Source organism: Chlorocebus sabaeus, chromosome 19 (genome assembly GCF_047675955.1).
Source record: "Chlorocebus sabaeus isolate Y175 chromosome 19, mChlSab1.0.hap1, whole genome shotgun sequence".
NCBI lineage: Eukaryota > Metazoa > Chordata > Mammalia > Primates > Cercopithecidae > Chlorocebus > Chlorocebus sabaeus.
In genome coordinates, this window is record NC_132922.1 from 953,018 (window position 1) to 974,608 (window position 21,591).

Genomic DNA, 21,591 nt, shown 5'->3' on the forward strand with positions numbered 1-21,591 from the left:
CGTTCTCCTGCCTCAGCCTCCCGAGTAGCTGGGACTACAGGCGCCCGCCACTGCGCCCGGCTAATTTTTTCTATTTTTTTTAGTAGAGACGGGGTTTCACCATGATCTCGATCTCCTGACCTTGTGATCCGCCTGCCTCGGCCTCCCAAAGTGCTGGGATTACAGGCGTGAGCCACCGCGCCCGGCTGGGTTCACGCCATTCTCCTGCCTCAGCCTCCCGAGTAGCTGGGACTACAGGCGCCCGCCACCATACCTGGCTATATTTTTGTATTTTTAGTACAGACAGGTTTTCACCATGTTAGCCAGGATGGTCTCCATCTCCTGATCTCGTGATCTGCCTGCCTTGGTCTCCCACAGTGCTGGGATTACAGGCGTGAGCCACCGCATCCGGCCTATTATTTATTCTTATTTATTTATTGAGATGCAGTCTTACTCTATTGCCCAGGCTAGAGTGCAGTGGCGCAATCTCTGCTCACTGCAACCTCTGCTTCCCAGGTTCAAGCGATCCTCCTGCCTCAGCCTTGCGAGTAGCTGGGACTACAGGCACGCGCCACCATGCCCAGCTAATTTTTGTATTTTTAGTAGAGACAGGGTTTCACCACATTGGTTAGGCTGGTCTTGAACTCCTGACCTCAGGTGATCCGCCTGCCTCGGCCTCCCAAAGTGCTGGGATTACAGGTGTGAGCCACTGTGCTTGGCCTCATCCTAACTTAATTATATCTGCAAAGACCCCATTTCCAAATTAGGTCATGTTCACAGGTACTATGGCTTAGGACTTCACCATACCTTTTGGAGGGGTATACAATTCAACCCCTAACAGAGGAGGGAGACAGCGGAGAAGTTTGGGGATGAATGCCAAAAGCTGAGTGCCAGACACGTTGAGTTCGAGATGCCTACAGGACATCCTGGAGGAGAGGCTGAGAAGGCAGCTAGATGCTGGAGCTGTCAAAGCATACTTCTTTTTTTTTTTTTTTTTGAGACGGAGTCTTGCTCTGTCACCCGGGCTGGAGTGCGGTGGCCGGATCTCAGCTCACTGCAAGCTCCGCCTCCCGGGTTTATGCCATTCTCCTGCCTCAGCCTCCGGAGTAGCTGGGACTACAGGCGCCCGCCACCTCGCCCGGCTAGTTTTTTGTATTGTTTTAGTAGAGACGGGGTTTCACCTTGTTAGCCAGGATGGTCTCGATCTCCTGACCTCGTGATCCGCCCGTCTCGGCCTCCCAAAGTGCTGGGATTACAGGCTTGAGCCACCGCGCCCGGCCAGCATACTTCTTAAAAAGTTAAAAACAGGGCTGGCACAGTGGCTCACGCCTGTAATCCTAGCATTTTGGGAGGCCGAGGCGGGCGGATCATGAGGTCAGGAGATCGAGACCATCCTGGCTAACACGGTGAAACCTTGTCTGTACTAAAAATACACACACAAAAAAAAAAAACAAAAAAAAAACTAGCCGGGCGTAGTGGCAGGCGCCTGTAGTCCCAGCTACTCGGGAGGCTGAGGCAGGAGAATGGCGTGAACCTGGGAGGCGGAGCTTGCAGTGAGCCGAGATCATGCCACTGCACTCCAGCCTGGGGCACAGAGCGAGACTCTGTCTCAAAAAAAAAAAAAAAAAAAAAAGGTTTACTTAAGTCATTAATGAGGGAACCAGCACGATGGTGAGGCTGGTTCAAAATGTTGGAGAGAGGGAAATATTTGTAGTGACTTAAAAAAAGTTTGAGTAATTCTGCTTATTTAGATTTTTTAAAAAACTGGTTAATGTTCTACAAGTCATAAACCACAACTTTTTCTTTTTTTCTTTTCTTTTCTTTTCTTTTTTTTGAGACGGAGTCTCGCTCTGTCGCCCAGGCTGGAGTGCAGTGGCCGGATCTCAACTCACTGCAAGCTCCGCCTCCCAGGTTCACGTCATTCTCCTGCCTCAGCCTCCCGAGTAGCTGGGACTACAGGCACCCGCCACCTCGCCCGGCTAGTTTTTTGTATTTTTTAGTAGAGACGGGGTTTCACCGTGTTAGCCAGGATGGTCTCGATCTCCTGACCTCGTGATCCACCCGTCTCGGCCTCCCAAAGTGCTGGGATTACAGGCTTGAGCCACCACGCCTGGCCCTTTTCTTTTTTTTGAGACGGAGTCTTGCTCTGTCACCCAGGCTGGAGTGCAATGGTGTGATCTTGGCTCATTGCAACCTCCACCTCCCAGGTTCAAGCAATTCTCCTGCCTCAGTCTCCTGAGTAGCTGGGATTACAGGCACCCACCACCACGTCCAGCTAATTTTTGTATTTTTAGTAGAGACGAGGGTTCACCATTTTGGCCAGGCTAGTCTCGAACTCCTGACTGCAGGTGATCCGTCCACCTTGGCCTCCCAAAGTGCTGGGATTACAGGCGTGAGCCACTGTGCCTGGCCAAACTGCAACCTTTTCTAACTGTAATCTTTTCTACTGGAGAGAAATAATTTCTATCACTCACTGCTGGGCAAAATGTATTTGCGTTGCTTTCAGACAGGAATAATTTTACTTGGCCATCTGTCTTCAACAAATTAAAGTCTACCCTTGCTGAGTTGTAAAATATCATAATCAATAGTAAATAGCAAGTTAAACAGGTGCACACTCCAGAGGATCCGAAAATCTGCCTGACACGCTTGCTCGGAAACACAACCTGCCACTGAATAGATACACTCATTTTGGGGTGTCTAATCCTCAATTTGGGACATTTTTATTAGCTCCCCCTTGGGATGATAATCTCTGAAGGTTATTCTCAACCACAGCAAGCTAGTCATGTGTTCTGACCTAATTCATCTACACAGGCTCTGCAAGAAGTGGTAATTAACACACACGAATGTCCTTGCTACATGACACATCTAAACCAGATGGCGTTATGCAACGACCAAGCCAGAAAATCAACTTCTGTTGGGAGGTGTCATCAGAAGGAATGTAAGACTGAGCCTACATTACACCCGAGAATTTTTTTTTTTTTTTTTTTTTTTAATCTTATTTGCTTTTCTCTTCCTAGGTCAGGAAGCAGAACCAAATCGACCTTCCTCAGGTGTGCCTGCAGGACCTGTGCGTATGCAAGTTTCTATCTTCCAGAGGGTTCTGGTGTTTGCCATGGCTCTTGGCCTGCCAGGAAGTGTCCTTCTCACTACTTGTGAGGCTGAGGCCTTGTGTGCCAGAATACAGGTGCCTGGCCAGTATGGGTCTGAGGGTTCTGTGGGCATTGGTTCAGCACACATGCCACAACCCTTGTTCCTTAATGGTGGGCATGTTGTGGAAGCACAGGAATGTTATTCTCAAATATGACACCCATGTAAGGCCTGGGCTCCACTATCAATTTGACTGATTATATTCTAGTGACAAGGAGGACAGATTTCTACTGCAACAATGCAAATTACTACATTTTTATTAAAAGTAAATGTCAGTAAAACTATTTTTCCTGAATTCTGAAGTGAGAAAAACAACATTTAAAGAACGTTTCATTTGTTTGTGATAGTCTCCTAAATTAAAGGTGATTGTTGTAGACACTGGGTAAAAATAAAAATTAAATAAATTAAAGGTGAGATAGATCAAAGAAAAAGGGTTTTGTCTTATTCCTGCCAGAAACAGAATATCAGAAACAATATGACCATCCTCCTCCTTGCCTTTTCTTGGGCTGTGCTTTCAGCCTGCAGATGTAACCATTCTGGGGAGCAGTGATGACCCCAGAACCGTGTTTTTGGCTGGTGCATAAATGGGGGCAGTGGTTGTGTCTGGGGCCAATTTTCTGTTCTGTACAGCCCAGAGATGGTTATGTAGGGGGGTACTGAGCTACTAAGTGAAGGCATAGATAGTTATGTAGAAAGATGGAAGAATCAGCTCCATGCCAGATTGTAACTGGAGGTACAGGTATCAGTATGAACTCAAGGTCTGCTAAGAGGTATCAGAAAAGGTGTGTGTGTGTGTGTTTGTGTGTACATACATATTTCCTAGCTCTGTCTGCTGAGTGTAAATGGAATCATATTCTGTAATCTTTTTTTTTTTTTTTTTTGAGACGGAGTCTCGCTGTGTCACCCAGGCTGGAGTGCAGTGGCCGGATCTTAGCTCACTGCAAGCTCCGCCTCCCGGGTTTACGCCATTCTCCTGCCTCAGCCTCCGGAGTAGCTGGGACTACAGGCGCCCACCACCTCGCCCGGCTAGTTTTTTGTATTTTTTAGTAGAGACGGGGTTTCACCATGTTAGCCAGGATGGTCTCGATCTCCTGACCTCGTGATCCACCCGCCTCGGCCTCCCAAAGCGCTGGGATTACAGGCTTGAGCCACCGCGCCCGGCCTATTCTGTAATCTTTTGAGATTTCTTTCTTCCATTTAGAATTATGTGTTTGAGATTTGGCCATGTTGGTGGTGGAATTCATTCATTTCTGTTGCTATGTGCTATTCCATTATGTGGAGATACCTCACTTTGTCCATTTTACTGTTCTTTGATATTTAAGATTTCCCCCAATATTTGCTATTAAAAACAGTGTTGGCCGGGCACGGTGGCTCAAGCCTGTAATCCCAGCACTTTGGGAGGCCGAGACAGGCGGATCACGAGGTCAGGAGATCGATACTATCCTGGCTAATACGGTAAAACCCCGTCTCTACTAAAAAATACAAAAAAACTAGCCAGGCGAGGTGGCGGGCGCCTGTAGTCCCAGCTACTGGGGAGGCTGAGGCAGGAGAATGGCGTAAGCCCGGGAGGCGGAGCTTGCAGTGAGCTGAGATCCGGCCACTGCACTCCAGCCTGGGTGACAGAGCCAGACTCCGTCTCAAAAAAAATAAAAATAAAAATTAAAAAAAATAAATAAATAAAAGCAGTGTTAAAATAAAACAAAATAAAAAGACAAAAAAAAAAAAAAACAAAAACAGTGTTGCTCTGAACATTCATGCACATGCCATGTGCCTCCTGATGAACAAGTTTCTCAGGCACACGCCCAGGCATGGAATGCACCTAGGAATACAAATAGACTTAACCCTACAGCCGGGAATGGGTATGCACACTCGGGGAGCTTGCATCTTTTCAAAGTGGCCACAATAACTTCTCCCACACAGGACGCTTCTCTTAAAATGTGATGATGACACATCTCCCTAACTGTTGAATCTGGACAGGCTTGTCACTACGGCAGAAATGATGCTATGTGACTTCAGAAGCTAGGATGTGAAAAGTGATACAGGTCCCACCTGCTTCTCTTGAAACCCTTGCTCCTGGAGCATGGCTACTGTTCCATGAGGATGTTCCCAAGGCCTTCAGCCCAGAGCCTGGATCAAGGTCCCAGCCCCGTGAGTGCACCATCTTGGAAGTGGCTCCTCCAGCCCCTAGTGAAGGTGCCCCAGTGAGGATGCAGGAAGTAGTCTAGCTGTGCCTGCTGAATCCTGCCCAAATAGCATATGTGTGAACAAAACGAATGACTGTTGTTTTGAGCTACAAAGTTTTGGGCGTGGTTTGTTTTGCAGCAACAGGAAACTGATAAACATGTCCGTTTTCACTGGGTAATGCCGTACGGCCATGATATTTACCAAATAGTTGTCCCATTTGACATTCTGACCAGCAGGGTATTGCTCTGCCATCTTGCCATCACTGAGTAATGCCACATATGAATGTTGGTGCCTATTTGGTGTGGTTTTAGTTGGCATTTCCAAATTTACTAGTAAGATGATAGGCCTTTCCATGTTCTCTGCAAGAAGCCTGACTATGACGCAGGCTTCTTTGCTGATTTGGGTTTTTGAGACGGAGTCTGGCTCTGTCGTCCCGGCTGGAGTGCAGTGGCTGGATCTCAGCTCACTACAAGCTCCGCCTCCCGGGTTTACGCCATTCTCCTGCCTCAGCCTCCCGAGTAGCTGGGACTACAGAGGCGCCCGCCACCTCGCCTGGCTAGTTTTTTGTATTTTTTAGTAGAGACGGGATTTCACCATGTTAGCCAGGATGGTCTTGATCTCCTGACGTCGTGATCCGCCCGTCTCGGCCTCCCAAAGTGCTGGGATTACAGGCTTGAGCCACTGCGCCCGGCCTTGTTTCTCTCTTTCTAATGGTTCTGAAGCGGTTCTCTCTATATTCTAAATACTAATCATTTGCAAGGTGTACATATCTTTCAGTTTTTCATTCTTCAGTCTCTTTATGGTGCCTTTTGAGGAACAAACGTATGATAATTTCCATCCTTTTATTTACGAAACGGAGTCTTGCTCTGTTACCCAGGCTGCAGTGCAGTGCGGCAATCTTGCCTCACTGCAATCTCAGCCTCCTGGTTCAAGTGATTCTCCTGCCTCAGCCTCCCAAGTAGCTGGGACTACAGGCACGTGCCTCAATGCCTGGCTAATTTTTCTATTTTTAGTACAGATGGGGTTTCACTATGTTCATCAGGTCTTGAACTCCTGACCTCAGGTGATGCACCTGCCTCAGTCTCCCGAAGTGTTGGGATTACAGGTGTGAGCCACTGTGCCTGGCCCCATTGTTTTATTTTTCATCTGTTATTTTCAGGTGAATTTCTTGCAGCAGTATTTAACCATATTCATATTCCATTCAGAGAGGCTGTCTTTTAAAAGATGAATTTAATCCAATCACATTCCTCTGATTACTCAAATGTTTGAGCTTAGTCCTGCCAACTCATATTATGTTCCATATTTATCATGGTTTTATCTTTTACTCATTCCTGTTTTTTTGTTGTTGTTTTGGTGCTGTCATTTTTCATTTCACTTTTTCCTCAGCTGTTTTGAAAGTGGTAAATTCTTTTCCCACCATTCTTGTGGAAACTTTCTGATGGTTTAATTTTTTTTTTTTTTTTTTTGAGACGGAGTTTTGCTCGTTGCCCAGACTGGAGTGCAATGGCACTATCTCAGTTCACCGCAACCTCCACCTCCCGGTTTCCACCAATTCTCCTGCCTCAGCCTCCCGGGTAGCTGGGATTACAGGCATGCACCGCCACAGCCAGCTAATTTTTTTTTTTTTTTTTTGTATTTTTAGTAGAGATGGGGTTTCTCCATGTTGATTAGGCTGGTCTTGAACTCCCGACCTCAGGTGATCCGCCTGCTTTAGCCTCCCAAAGTGCTGGGATTACAGGTGTGACCCACTATGCCCAGCTAAAATTTTTAACCTTTTTTTCTATTGATTCTAAAATCCTCAAACCAAACAATACAAGAGCTTTCATGCACTTTCACTTCCTTCTGCGCCCGGCCTTGCCATGTGTCATGTTGAGCTCATCTGGGATTTCTCTCAGGTTGATTTTAACAGACCAGACTGATTTATTTGCTAGTATCCACGTCTTACTCTTGAGTCCACTTTTCACTTTGGTAAGGTATTTCTTCTAGTACTTTTAGAGACTGCGTGTGTGGTAAACGTGGATGTTTACAAGCCGTGAAGACAACTTCATTTTGCTGTCTCACTGGAATGCTAGTTTCACTGTGTATGAGTTACGGTTCAATTCTCTTAGTATTTTGGCAACCCTTCCTCTGTAGTATGTCTGAACTCTAAAAAAGATCCTTTCTCTCTCTCCGAAGGCCTTCCTGAGTCTCCCTCTGACGTGCCTACATTCGAGGCTTTGTTCTTCTCTCCTCTCAGCATCACCTCCATTGTTTGAGAAGTCACTGTCCCCGTCTCTCTCCTGTTCTGTGAAGGGTTTCGTGTCTTTTCATCTTCTCTTTCATGAGCCTGTGTCTTACTTTCACTTTGCGTTGTGGAGAACCTCCAGCTTGTTTCCATCTGGCTTCCCTGAGGCGGAGGAGAGAAGGGTTCCGGCTCAGCTTGCTTGTTTGGCCACAGGCAAACAGACATCAGTAGAATGGAGGTGACACGAAGCTCCTGGGTCTCGTGCAGAAGAGGTCAGGGCCCCAGTGGCCTGCACCCTCTCGGCTCAAGGGTGTGTCTGCAGGGAGTCCTAGATCAGGACTGACCACTAGGGACCTTGGCTGGGGTCCTACCTGCCTTCAAGTCTTCACATCACAACCCACACACTGTGCCATGGGCATGAGGGCTGGCCAGGAAAAAGCCTGTGGGGCTTTGCCCCATCAGGGACACCTGGGTGAACAAAGCCACCCCACTCCCAATAAGGTGTTTGATGCAGTGCCCTGAGCAGTGGTGCCGCTCCGCTTCCCCCTGGGGAAGGTCTGTCCCAGGGTGGACAGCTGCTCCGCCCGAGGGGCCTGCCTAGACGCCACAGGCTGGGCTGCTGGAACCCAGGGATTCCACAGCACCAGCGTCCTGATCACAGATTCTCAAGGAAACCAAGGAGCTTCTGCCTCACCTTAAAACATTTTGGGACTTAATCTTAGAGTGAAAATTGTTATGACCCCACTGAATTTTAGAGTTTACACAAAAGGCCAACGTGAAGGCAGAGACTCAGGCCTCTCAACTCGCGCCCGCAGGGGCCTTTTCTTGCAACCTCAAAGGGCATCTGCTTCACGCCGGACTCGGCAGGGCCCTCACACTGGCAGGGCTACTTGCACACCTGGCCTGACACTCACTGGGGAGGCTCCCCAGCCCGGCTGCACCACCCTCCCCTACTTAGTCGGGTGCCCCGGCCAGTGCCCCTTCCACTTCTACGCAGCGGGCCCGCAGGGCCCCCTCTGCCCACTTAGGGCCCTCCACTCTGGGGCCAATCGCCCCCTGCCTCAGGGCCCCCCACTCCTGGGCCAATGCCCTTCTGCCTCAGGGACTCCCACTCCCAGCCGGTCCCCCCCGCCTCAGGGGCCCCCACTCCTGGCCGGTCCCCCCTGTCAGGGCCCCCGACTCCCGGCTGCTCCCCCCTCCTGCCTCGAGGGCCCCCACTCCAGGGCCAATGCCCTTCTGCCTCAGGCACCCCCACTCCAGGGCCGTTCCCCCCAACTCTGGGTCCCCCACTCCCGGACGGTGGTACCCCCTGCCTCAGGCTCCCCCACTCCCGGACGGTGGTACCCCCTGCCTCAGGGTCCCCCACTCTAGGGCCGTCCCCCCAACTCTGGGTCCCCCACTCCCGGACGGTGGTACCCCCTGCCTCAGGCACCCCCACTCCCGGCCGTTCCCCCCAACTCTGGGTCCCCCACTCCCGGACGGTGGTATCCCCTGCCTCAGGGTCCCCCACTCCTGGGCCAATGCCCTTCTGCCTCAGGGACTTCCACTCCCAGCCGGTCCCCCCCGCCTCAGGGTCCCCCACTCCAGGGCCGTCCCCCCGCCTCAGCGACCCCACCCCTGGGCCAATGCCCTTCTGCCTCAGGGACCCCCACTCCCAGGCGGTACCCCCCTGCCTCAGGGCCCCCGACTCCCGGCTGCTCCCCAACTGCCTCGGGGTCCCCCACTCCTAGGCCTGTCCCCCTGCCTCAGGGCCCCTCATTCTCCATCCTCCTGACCTCCTCAGGGACCCTCTGGCCCGGTCCTCCCTAACTCAAGGGCCCCCACTCTCCATCCTCCCGACCCCCCACTCCCAGCCCGGTCCCTGCCGCCTCAGGGTCCCCACTTGGCCCCAGCTCCTCGCGACGCCCCCTCCCCCGCGCGCCGCTGAGGCGGCGGAGTCCGCGCGTCATGGCGGCGGCGGGCGGGGCGCGTCTCGCACGCAGCGCGCCGGGCGGAGCGCTCGCCGCATTGTTTGCTTCGCTGGGGAGCGAGCGAGCGACCCGGCCCTGGCGTCCGAGCCAGCCCCGCGTCCCGCGCCCGCCGCCCGTCGCCCGCGCCCGCCGGCCGGGCCCCCCGAGCCGGGCCTCCAGCCGGGCCCCGAGCCCGCGCCGCGCGAGCCGCCGCCCGAGAGTCCGCGGCCGCCGCTGCCGGGCCCGGAGCCGCCGCGGCCGAGAGGAGCCCGCGCCCAGGAGCGGCGGCGGGGCCCGGCCTGCGCGGCCGTTGGCGGAGGAGCCGCGGGCGCCATTAGCGCCGCCTCGGCCGCGCCGGCCCCCGCGTCCGCCCGCTTGCCGGGCTCCCGCGGCCGCGGCGCCCCGAAGGTGAGTGGGCGGAGGCCTGGCCGTGGAGGCCTCCCCGCCGCCTCGCGGGCCGCCCGGGCCGCCGCCGCCGCCGCCTCCGCCTCGGCCCGGCCTCTCGGGGTTGTGGTGCCGACGCCATGTTTGGCGGCGGCGGCGGCGGCGGCGGCTCCGCATTGTCCGCGGACCGGGAGCCCGGGATGCCGGGGAGGCCGGGCGGGGAGACCGGGGAGTTCGGGCCGGGCGGCCGGGGAGACAGGCAGGGAGCCTGGGAGGCCGGGCGGGGAGACCGGGGAGGTCAGGCCGGGGAGTCGAGGGAGGCCGAGTCGGGCTATGGGTCTCGGCGGCCTGGGCCGCGGCGCCCGCCCAGAGTCCGCGCTCGAGTCGGGCCGGGCCGCCCCTTATGTAACAGGCCGGCCGAGCTCTGCCCAGACGGGACCTCCCTGTGAGCAGGGACGCGCCCCGAGATGGCCCAGGAGCCGCGCGGCCTGCGGAGGCCGGGCTGGAGAACCAGCGCCGCCGCCTCCCCGGGCGTTTGCAGGGAGACGCCTGGCGACGAACGCGAGGCTTCCCCGGGCCTTTTAAACGAGTGACACGCTTGAAGCGCAGTTCACGGGAAACGCGGCTCTTGGGAGCGGACGCGGGAGTTCTGAGAATCCTCAGCAGCAGGAGCCCCTGCCCCGCGGGGTGCGGGCCGGTCCCCCAGAAAGCGCGGCCGTCCGGGTCGGTCTGTGAGGCTCGGTCGCCAGGCGGTGGTGTAGTTAGTGGAATCGGCGGAGGTTTTTGTTTGCCTGGCCCCGCGCCGTCCCGAGTGCCGTGTGCTTCTCACAACTTCGCACAACTCCGCGGCCGCGGCTCCCGTGGCCTTTAGGGAGAGGCCCGGCGCGTGGTCGGCTTCTCCCTGGCCGGGCGGTGGCAAGAGGGAAGCGGCCGTCTTGTGGGCAGCAGCCTTCCCTGCTTTGGGCCCGCAGAGCTCTTCAGGATGTACTTAAGGGAATTATTCCTTGAGAAGCGACGTGCGTGCCCCCGCGGATCCCTCCCGGTGGAAATGCGTGTCCCGGCCTGGGCGGAACCGGCCCGGGGGGAAGCGGGGAAGGGCGTGGGTCGCCCGGCGCTGCCGCCGAGGGTCTACTCTCCCCGGGTCCCAGTTCCGTGTTGAGAGCTGCTGTGGCCGTGAAGCCTTCGGTTCAGTTCTCCCCTTGTAGAAAGCGTTGAGATGAAGAGCTTCGCGGCTCCCTGGGAGAGAGTGGGTTTCCGGGGGCTGCTTGTCCTTAGGGCGACTCAGGACTTTGCTGTCGAGGGGAAAATTACAGGTTCGTTTCTGATCTGGTGAGTAACCAACTGTTGCTTCTGCCCCATGTCAGTAATGACGCGTGTCGCCGTCCCGGGTGCACTAGGGTAGCTCTCTGCAGGCTGTGGTGTCACCTCTGCAGGGCTCCCAGGGCCGGCTGGGCTGTACTGACTGCTCTCCAGGAATCCAGGGTTGAGTGGGTACCTGGAGGCCCTGGAGATGCAAGGGGCCTGAGGTTTGGCTGACCACATTTTCTCTCCTGTCCTCTCTGTAGGTAATTGCAATCTAGTTTCAACATACAATGAGGATTTCTGTCTGATACAGAGAAAGATACACAGTGGCTGGAGGGTCTGTCTTAAGAAGTGCCCTTGAAGTCGGCTGGGATTTCCTTTCGGGACTCACAGAGGGAAGCCTGCTCCCTGAGGGCTTTTTCTGAGGCCCAGTAGATCTAGGCCCAGGGTGAGGCTCTGAAGCCAGGCTGCTGCGGGTGCCCCTGCTCCCCCTGGGCCCCGAGGCCAGACGTCCCTGACCTTGCAGGGCTGGATGCAGAGTGGGCCTTGGGATTCAGCTGAGAATATTTGTTTTGCGAGTCAGTCACTGCAAAATCATTTTGCTTCCTGTCAGTGAAGTGTGGCGCTTTGGAGGGAGGCACTGCCCGGCAGGTGGTGGTCTTCACTGGAGGTGCCCACACAGGAGGCACCCCGGGGACAGCTGGGAACAGACACAGTCCGTGGTGTTCGAACAGCAGAGGCCTCTGCCACAAGGAGCTGGAGGTATGGGTGGCAGCTCACTGGTTTTGCCCACCTCTGGAAAGGCAAATTCTCCTAAATCTCTGTGACCAAGTCTTCAGGCACCTGAGCCAGCGCTGGCAACCCTCCTGGTGAGGGTCTCTGCAAGCCTCCAGGGGGTCCTGGGGGCCGCCCCTCGCTGTGTAGCCTGAGAGGAGCGTCTACCTTCACGTGTGCCGGGGAGAACAGAGAGATGCCCTTTGGTGTATTGCACGTATCCGGATTCGCTCAGAAAGGAGGAGGACATGGCCAGCACCATTGTCTCACTGGGGCTTGAGGAGTGCCCCTGAGGGGAAGCGGCAGGTTGACTCGGCCTGTGGGTGTTTCCATGGTGGTCACTGCCAAGGCTCTGCAGAAGCGGGGTTAGGGCCTCCCAGGGGCGAAGACTGTCCCCTCAGACCAGTACAGGGCTCCCCTGTTGGTCCCCTGTGCTGTGGTGTGCGTGTGGAGGGCCTGTCTATAGAGCATGGACAGACTGTGGTCTGTCTCCTACCCCTAGCCCAGCAGGAATGCTGCAAGGACTGTGGTGACTTTGGGCTCATGGGGGTGCTCTCCTGGGAGCAGTGGAGAGGGGAAGAGTGGTTTGGGGGAGTATCCGATAGGACCAGGTAGCCACTGAGCATGCCTCTCAGTTGGGCATAGCCTCTGTCTGGTGGGGTCCAGCCCTATATGTGGACTTCCTGGGGGATCGCCTGCATGCCAGGAAAGTCCTGCAGCTATGGGCTCTGGGCCAGACCCCTCCTTCTTGGGGAGCATTTCTGTGGTCTCCGCAGCCTGTTGGTGTGGTGATAGGGATGCAGGTGCTCAGGAGGGCTCCTCAGGCTGCCTCTCTGCCTGTTACTGCTGTTCTCTCCCTGGTCCTGGGGAGTTGCTCGGGCCTGGATGCGTGGTTTTTGACACCTCGGAAAGAAGTTAGTTGTGAGTTTTGCTTTGATTGGGTTTTGAGCTGGTGAGCTAGATCTGCCCCAGCGTACTTTTGCAGCTTTCTCGAGTCTTTGGTCACCCTGCATAGAAGTAACTTTACCTTTGCCTTTATTTTAGGTAATCATTACCAAATGAGGAGGAAAGGACGATGTCATCGAGGCTCTGCAGCGAGGCATCCTTCCTCCCCGTGCAGTGTTAAACACTCCCCCACGCGAGAAACGCTGACCTACGCTCAAGCTCAAAGGATGGTAGAGATAGAAATTGAAGGGCGCTTGCACAGGATCAGTATTTTTGATCCCCTGGAGATCATATTAGAAGATGACCTCACGGCTCAAGAGATGAGTGAATGCAACAGCAATAAGGAAAACAGCGAGCGGCCCCCTGTCTGCTTAAGAACTAAGCGTCACAAAAACAACAGAGTCAAAAAGAAAAATGAAGCCCTCCCCAGCGCCCACGGCGCGCCGGCCTCGGCCAGCGCCCTCCCAGAGCCCAAGGTGCGCATTGTGGAGTACAGCCCTCCGTCCGCCCCCAGGAGGCCTCCGGTGTACTACAAGTTCATCGAGAAGTCGGCCGAGGAACTGGACAACGAGGTGGAGTACGACATGGACGAGGAGGACTACGCCTGGCTGGAGATCGTCAACGAGAAGCGCAAGGGCGACTGCGTCCCCGCCGTGTCGCAGAGCATGTTTGAGTTCCTGATGGACCGCTTCGAGAAGGAGTCGCACTGTGAGAACCAGAAGCAGGGCGAGCAGCAGTCTCTGATCGATGAGGACGCCGTGTGCTGCATCTGCATGGACGGGGAGTGCCAGAACAGCAACGTGATCCTTTTCTGCGACATGTGCAACCTGGCCGTGCACCAGGAGTGCTACGGGGTGCCCTACATCCCCGAGGGCCAGTGGCTCTGCCGCCACTGCCTACAGTCCCGGGCCCGGCCTGCCGACTGTGTGCTGTGCCCCAACAAGGGTGGTGCCTTCAAAAAGACAGATGACGACCGCTGGGGTCACGTGGTGTGTGCCCTGTGGATCCCAGAGGTCGGCTTTGCCAACACGGTGTTCATCGAGCCCATTGACGGGGTGAGGAACATTCCCCCAGCCCGGTGGAAACTGACATGCTACCTCTGTAAGCAGAAGGGCGTGGGTGCCTGCATCCAGTGCCACAAAGCAAACTGCTACACAGCATTCCATGTGACGTGTGCCCAGAAGGCTGGCCTGTACATGAAAATGGAGCCCGTGAAGGAACTGACTGGTGGTGGCACCACCTTCTCCGTCAGAAAGACCGCTTACTGTGATGTCCACACACCTCCAGGCTGCACCCGGAGGCCTCTGAATATTTACGGGGATGTCGAAATGAAAAATGGCGTCTGTCGAAAAGACAGCTCGGTCAAAACGGTCAGGTCCACATCCAAGGTCAGGAAGAAGGCAAAAAAGGCTAAGAAGGCTCTGGCTGAGCCCTGCGCGGTCCTGCCGACTGTGTGCGCTCCTTACATACCCCCGCAGAGGTAAGCGTGTCCAAGCATTGGGTCCACAAGGCGCCTGCAGTGCAGGACCCTGGGAGGACGCAGGCACAACCTGCAGGGCCCGTGCTGGGTGATCGTTGTGCTTCCTGTTGGCGCAGCTTCCTGATATTCCCCTGAAGTGTGGTTCTGCTTGTTTACCACGTCTTTTTGGGGAATAGATGTTGTAAAAGATTTTAGTCTGTAGTCTTGGAATGATCTATAGTTTTCTAGATTTTTTTTGAGATGGAGTTTCGCTTTGTCGCCCAGGCTGGAGTGTAGTGGTGCAATCTCGGCTCTCTGCAACCCCCGCCTCCCGGGTTCAAGCAGTTCTCCTGCCTCAGCCTCCTGAGTAGCTGGCACTGCAGGCATGCACCACCATGCCTGACAAATTTTTTTTTTTTTTTTTTTGAAACGGAATCTTGCTCTGTCGCCCAGGCTGAAGTGCAGTGGTGCAATCTTGGCTCACTGCAAGCTCTGTGTCCTGGGTTCACGCCATTCTCCTGCCTCAGCCTCCCGAGTAGCTGGGACTACAGGCACTCGCCACCACGCCTGGCTAATTTTTTGTATTTTTGGTAGAAACGGGGTTTCACCATGTTGGCCAGAATGGTCTCGATCTCCTGACCTCGTGATCCGCCCGCCTCGGCCTCCCAAAGTGCTGGGATTACAGGCGTGAGCCATTGCACTCGGCAAATTTTTGTATTTTTAAAATAGAGACAGGGTTTCACCATGTTGGCTAGGCTGGTCTCAAACGCCTGACCTCAAGTGATCTGCCCACCTTGGCTTCCCAAAGGGCTGGAATTACAGCACTTGCTCAGCTTTTTTTTTTTTTTTTTTTTCTCTTTTCAATGGGGTTTTTCTCTGTTGCCCAGGCTGGAGTGTAGTGGCACCATCTCAGCTCACTGCAACCTCTGCTGCCAGCTTCCAGCAATTCTTATGCCTCAGCCTCCCAAATAGCTGGGACTATAGGCGTATGCTCCTATGCCCAGCTAACTTTTGTATTTTTAGTAGAGGTGGGGTTTCACCATGTTGCCCAGCGTGGTCTGGAACTCCTGAGCTGAGGCAGTCTGCCCACCTCTGCATCCCAAAGTGCTAGGACTATAGACGTGAGCCACCATGCCCAGCCAAGGGTGAAGATTTTTAGGAATTTCAGTGACTAAACTTTAAGAAGGAATGAAGCCCACACAGAAACTCTGTATGACTTTCAACCTGTGGGGCTCTGGCCTGGGCTTCCCAGTGACTTCGGCATCGGGACATCCACTGCTGTGGCGTTGGCCCCGTTTCCCGTGCTGTGCCCCCCACTTGCTGCAGATGCCCTGAGGACAGGGTGGCCAAACAAGGGGAGAAGCTGTGAGCCCAGACGGGGCCTGCCGGTCAACAGGGCGGGGAGACCAGCCTGGTGCTGAGCTTGCAGCTTGGCTGGGGGAGATGCCCGGAGCCCCAGTACCACACAGACCTTCCAGGACTGCTGGGGGTCAGCGAGCAGGACCCTCTGAGGTGTCAGACCTGCTCCACATGTGAGGGGAGGGCAGCACAGGGGGGACGCATGCAGGCTGAGCTGCAATGGATGGTGAGGCTGGGAGGTTGCAGTGAGCCGAGATTGTGCTGCTGCACTCCAGCCTGGGTGACAGAGTGAGACTCCGTCTCAAAAAAAAAAAAAAATTTTTAAGTGATTTTTGTTAATATTACTCTACTTTGCCAAAGTGAAGTGCAGTTTCTTTTCACAGAGCTGTAAATAGATAATTAGTCAGTTCAGACAGAATGGACAAAAAATGCTCATAATCCTTCCCATCCAGAGAAAACCCCTGTGAAAACCAAGGTGTTTGTCTTTGTAAATTAATCTGACTTTGAAGAGATGGTTTTGCTTGGATTTCTACCTATCAGTCAAAAAGTCTAGGGTTTGTATTAAGAGCTTCTGTATAAAAGGTCTACAAATTTCAGCTTTACTGAAATTGAAGCAAAATAAACAAAATGTGATCTAACAAAATGAAGAGCCAAAAGTCTGAAGTGCTCCCTTCCCTGGCCAGTACCAGATGATGACCTGCTCTGGGAGAGGCAGGGCTTGGCCGGGCCCCACGCCCTATTCTTTGGCTGCTGGTGTTGGGTAAGCAGGACTGTTTGCAGGAGGTAGGGTTTGCCTGCAGAGACGCGGGGGCCTGAAGTGGCCAGGGCTGATTGAGAAGAAAACTCGTGCTTTGGACCTAAATATTTGAAAGCAGGTGTTGGAGCTAGACCACGTACTATGTGGTTCTGTTCTTTTCCTAACTTAGGAATAAACTATTATTTTAGCTTCGAGTAGAGAGAGAAACAAACCTGGACAAGTGTTCTTGGCCGCAGTCTCTGCACTCTGGGTTTCCCAGTCTCCAGGAGATGGTGGTGCTTCAGGCCACCTTGCCACCAGTGGAGGAGCTCCCAGCGCGCCTGGCCTGTTGGCACCATGGTGCTGGACCCATCTCTGGGGTGGTTGTGAGGGGCAGCCTCTCAACACAGTACTGACTGCTGCCTGAAACCAGGTTTATAGTCTTGCTGTGGCCTGAGAGGCAGCTGATCTGGCAGCCCTGTTCTTGGGCCCTGGGCACTACCCTGGGTGCATGTAGGAAGCCTCAGCTGTGCATTTGAATTTTGTGTAGATGAGGGTGAAGCTTCTTGCTTGTTTTTTGTTTTGTGTTTAGAGACAGGGTCTTGTTCTGTTGCCCATGTTGGAGTACAGTGGCGCGATCATGGCTCACTGTAGCCTCAAACTCTTAGACTCAAGCGATCTTCCCGCCTCAGCCTCCTCCCATCCTCAGCTGGGACTACAGGCACGAGCCACTGTGCCTGGCCCGTGGTGAAGCTTCTCCATATGCAGCTGTTGGCAGGGATGCTGAGTCTAGTTGGTTAGGGTGTGCACTCACCCATGGCTCTGGGGTAGGGCCTGTCTAGAGCTTCAGGCCAGCCAGGCACACTGGAAGAGGATGTGACCCCATCTAAGCAGTGTTTTGGAGATTTTAGAGAAAGGGGATCTTGCTTATTCCCTGTGGACAGAACAGAATCTGCCTTTAGGGACTGACTGCTTTTATTTATTTTTATTTTTATTTTTTATTTTTGGAGACAGAGTCTCGCTTTGTTGCCCAGGCTGGAGTGCAGTGCCGTCTGTGATCTCGGCTCACTGCAACCTCTACCTCCTGGGTTCAAGGGTTCAACCTCTGCCTCAGCCTCCCTAGTAGCTAGGATTACAGGCACGTGCCACCACACCCGGCCCATTTTTGTATTTTTAGTAGAGACAGGGTTTCACCATATTGGCCAGGATGGTCTCGAACTGCTGACCTCAGGTGATCCACCTGCCTCGGCCTCCCAAAGTGCTGGGATTACAGGCGTGAGCCACTGCACCAGGCTAAAAAAGATAGTTTTTTAAAAAGACAGCAGTAAATAAACACTTTGAAAAACAGGCAGGGCTGGGTGCGTGATTCACGCCTGTAATCCCAGCACTTTGGGAGGTGCTGAGGTGGGCAGATCACAAGGTCAGGAGTTCGAGACCAGCCTGGCTAACATGGTGAAATCCCATCTGTACTAAAAATATAAAAATTAGCCAGGCGTGGTGGTGCACACCTGTGATCCCAGCTGTTCAGGAGGCTGAAGCAGGAGAATCTCTTGGACAGAGTCCTGCTCTTTTGCTCAGACTGGGGTGAAGTGGCATGATCATGGCTTACTACAGCCTCAACCTCCTGGGCTCAAGCGACTCCCTCACCTCAGCCTCCTGAGTAGCTGGGACCACAGGCGTGTGCCACCACGTCCTGCTAATGTTTTTATTTTTTGGTGAGATGGGGTTTAGGTTGGTCTTGAACTCCTGGGCTCAAGTGATCTGCCTACCTTGGCCTCCCAAAGTGCTGGGATTACAGGTGTGAGCCACCATGCCAGACCTTACATTGATTTATTGTTATTTTTTCTTTTCTGTTCATCTCTCTTTGTTTTTGAGATGGAGTCTCACTCTGTTGCCCAGGCTGGAGTGCAATGGCATGATCTCGGCTCACTGCAGCCTCCACCTCCCAGGTTCAAGCGATCCTTGTGCCTCAGCCTCCCAAGTAGCTGGGACTACAGGTGTGAGCCACGGTGCCTTGCTAATTTTTATATTTTTAGTAGAGTTGGGGTTTCACCATGTTGCCCAGGATGGTCTCGAACTAGTGACTTCCGGTGATCCGCCCGCCTCGGCCTCCCAAAGTGCTGGGATTATAGGCGTGAACCATTGCGCCCAGCCCTATTTTTTCTTCTCACTGCCTCTCTCCAGCATACATCAGTTTTTGTTAACCTGGATTGAGCTACATCTGTAGAGGATGGCATTTTGTCTTTAGTATTAAAGGAAAAGAGAAAGTCTTTTCCATCTGCACTGGTTTGAAATTAGGGCTCCCTTAACATGAATTGCTGCAGGACTCATTCACATGAGAGTTCATACATGCAGTGGAAAGACAAACAGGGTTTCATGGTCACTCTTTTTGGTTAATTGCATGAAACGAGGGATAAATACATGCATAATCTGTTTAACAAAACTCCTAGGTTCATCAGCATGCAAAATAGAAAGTGTCTTAAAAGAGACTGTGATCAGCAGGCAGACAGCCTATGTTGGTTTGTTTCCTTTGACTGCTTCAGATCTTCTAGAGGAGCTCCTCTACTAAGAGAGTCTGAACTTCTGACCTCATGGACAGGAACCTCAGATAGGCAAGGCTTTCTGAAGGTGCTCCTCCTACCTTCATTCAAATAAAGTATTCCTCCCGCCTTCACCCTGATAGGGTGTTCCTCCTGCCTTCACTGGGGACTTTTTTTTTTTTTTTTTTTTTGAGACGGAGTCTTGCTCTGTCGCCCAGGCTGGAGTGCGGTGGCCAGATCTCGGCTCACTGCAAGCTCCGCCTCCCGGGTTCACGCCATTCTCCTGCCTCAGCCTCCCGAGTAGCTGGGACTACAGGCACCCGCCACCTCGCCCGGCTAGTTTTTTGTAATATTTAGTAGAGACGGGGTTTCACCGTGTTAGCCAGGATGGTCTCGATCTCCTGACCTCGTGATCCACCCGTCTCGGCCTCCCAAAGTGCTGGGATTACAGGCTTGAGCCACCGCGCCTGGCTTCACTGGGGACTTTTTATTTTCAGTTTAAAAGGATCAACTGGTCTTGGTCAGCCTCAGGAAGGGAAGCATAGTCAGGTGAAAATGCGCAGCGAACTTGAAATACCTAGCTGCTTCTCATCATGCATTTAAGTTCGATTGACTTCAGCTGTTAGAGAAGTTCACTGGGTGCGGTGGCTCGGGTTAGTAATCCTAACACTGGAAGGCTGAGGTGGGTGGACTGCTTGAGCCCAGGAGTTCGAGCCTGCAGTGAGCTGTGATCGCACCTTTGTATTCCAGCCTGGGCGACAGAGGGAGACCCTGTCTCTAAAGGGTTTTGCATGGTTATCCAGAGCAGTCTCTTTGAGTTTTGGTTCTCCTTGACACAGCTGCATCTGGAGATCCTCTGTGTGAGGCATGTTTAGAGAAAGAGAAACACTGACCCCTGGAATTGATATTCTTCCAAGAAATCTTAGTCTTGTTGGTAAAGGCAGTCCTCAGATGGTACTGGTCCCTTTGTTAGTGGTGAGCCTACAGAGATGGTGCCTGGTGTGCAGAGCGATGTGGTTGGATGGAGGTGAACAGAGCTGTTCGGGGCCCCTGGGCCACCTGCTGGTCCTAGCCCATCACCGCCAGTCGTTCAGCAGACAGGTCCCCCAGTTCGTCTGGATCTCCTGTCTTGGATTTGATACGAAGATTAGTTGGTCCATCCCGTGTCCTAATAGATGTTGTTAGCAGGTGGTCTGAACTTGAACTATCTTACGTGAAGAAAGTTCCTTCTGGTGCCTCTTCTAATTTCTTTTTGTCTTCATGAACAGTCGTGCACCCCTAGCGCCATCCTTTTGAGCTCCCCAAGGCCTCTGCCAGACACATCGCTCCAGGGATGACTCCTCAACCCACTGTGCCGTCACCACTGGCTCTGCACCCCTTCTGAGCCATTCCTGGAGCTTGAGGCACTGCGAGATCAGGGGAAAAGGGTCAGCATGGCAAGGACAGATGGCTGCCTATAAGCTGGGGTCATAGAGCGGCTTTTGGACTTGCTGGAAGTCAGTGGGAACCCCCAAAATGAGTCCCTGTGGGGTGTCTGAAATGGTGGCAGAACGGGCAAGAATGGGGTCCAGCAGTTCTCTCCCCTCAGGTTCTGGCGGATGGATAGCAAAGTCCTGTGTAGACACGGTCACCCACAGGTGGTGTGTACCGGCCGCTAAGGGCCTTGGGTGGCGGGCCTCAGCCCCCACAGTCCAGAGAGTGCCTGTCTGCCATTCCCTGCACGGTAGGCACCCGGGGTCCTGGAATTCGGAAGGCTGCTGGCACTTTTTTCCTACCCGGACTTGCTTACCACACTGTTGGAGGCCACCTGGCCCTAGTCTGTTTGTGATTTTTTTTTTTTCGAGACGGAGTCTCGCTCTGTCGCCCAGACTGGGGTGCAGTGGCCGGATCTCAGCTCACTGCAAGCTCCGCCTCCCGGGTTCACGCCATTCTCCTGCCTCAGCCTCCCGAGTAGCTGGGACTACAGGCGCCCACCACTTCGCCCGGCTAGTTTTTTGTATTTTTTAGTAGACACGGGGTTTCACCGTGTTAGCCAGGATGGTCTCGATCTCCTGACCTCGTGATCCACCCGTCTCGGCCTCCCAAAGTGCTAGGATTACAGGCTTGAGCCACCACGCCTGGCCCTTTTCTTTTTTTTGAGACGGAGTCTTGCTCTGTCACCCAGGCTGGAGTGCAATGGTGTGATCTTGGCTCATTGCCAACCCGGCCCGTCTATTTGTGATTTTATAGAGACAGGGTCTCACTGTGTTGTCCAGGCTGATCTTGAATTCCTGGGCTTAAGCAATCCTCCTGCCTAGGCCTCCCAAAGTGTTGAGATTACAGGCGTGAGCCACCTCGCCCAGCCCCGGCCTTAGTCTCTAGTCTGTTTGATGCTGGAGGGTAGTAATGTTGACTCTGGAATAAAGTTGTCACTATTCTGGAACCTTTTCTGGGGTCACTGTCGGGAGGCATTGTCTCCCTTGGGCTCTTGCTGCAGCCCCAGGCTGTTGAGCTGCACAGCTGTCCTCAGAGGGTGGGGAAGCTGTTCTGTCTTGGGGGCATTAAGTCTGCTAGGTAGGCCCTGTGAGGATCCCAGCTGTCACCTGGTGGACACCTGCAGAAGTTTGGTT

The 21,591-nt window shown here is 53.8% G+C and overlaps 1 protein-coding gene across 6 annotated transcripts in view; it reads left to right on the top strand.

Moving 5' to 3' along the window:
- The first annotated feature begins 9,537 nt into the window (after positions 1-9,537).
- Positions 9,538-21,591, top strand: part of BRD1 (bromodomain containing 1) — a 51,508-nt gene continuing 39,454 nt past the window's right edge. For 3 of the 6 annotated variants that reach the window (XR_005243443.2, XM_038007289.2, XM_038007291.2), the window contains exons 1-2: positions 9,538-9,891; positions 12,988-14,368. Coding sequence is in view for 5 of the 6 variants with exons in the window: in XM_038007289.2 (XP_037863217.1) it covers positions 13,002-14,368 (1,367 nt within the window). In the remaining variant the exon portion in view is untranslated. Of the gene's footprint in view, positions 9,892-10,167; positions 11,618-12,987; positions 14,369-21,591 lie in introns of those variants that run through there. The other 3 variants (XM_038007292.2, XM_038007290.2, XM_007976139.3) reach the window with 3 other exon arrangements.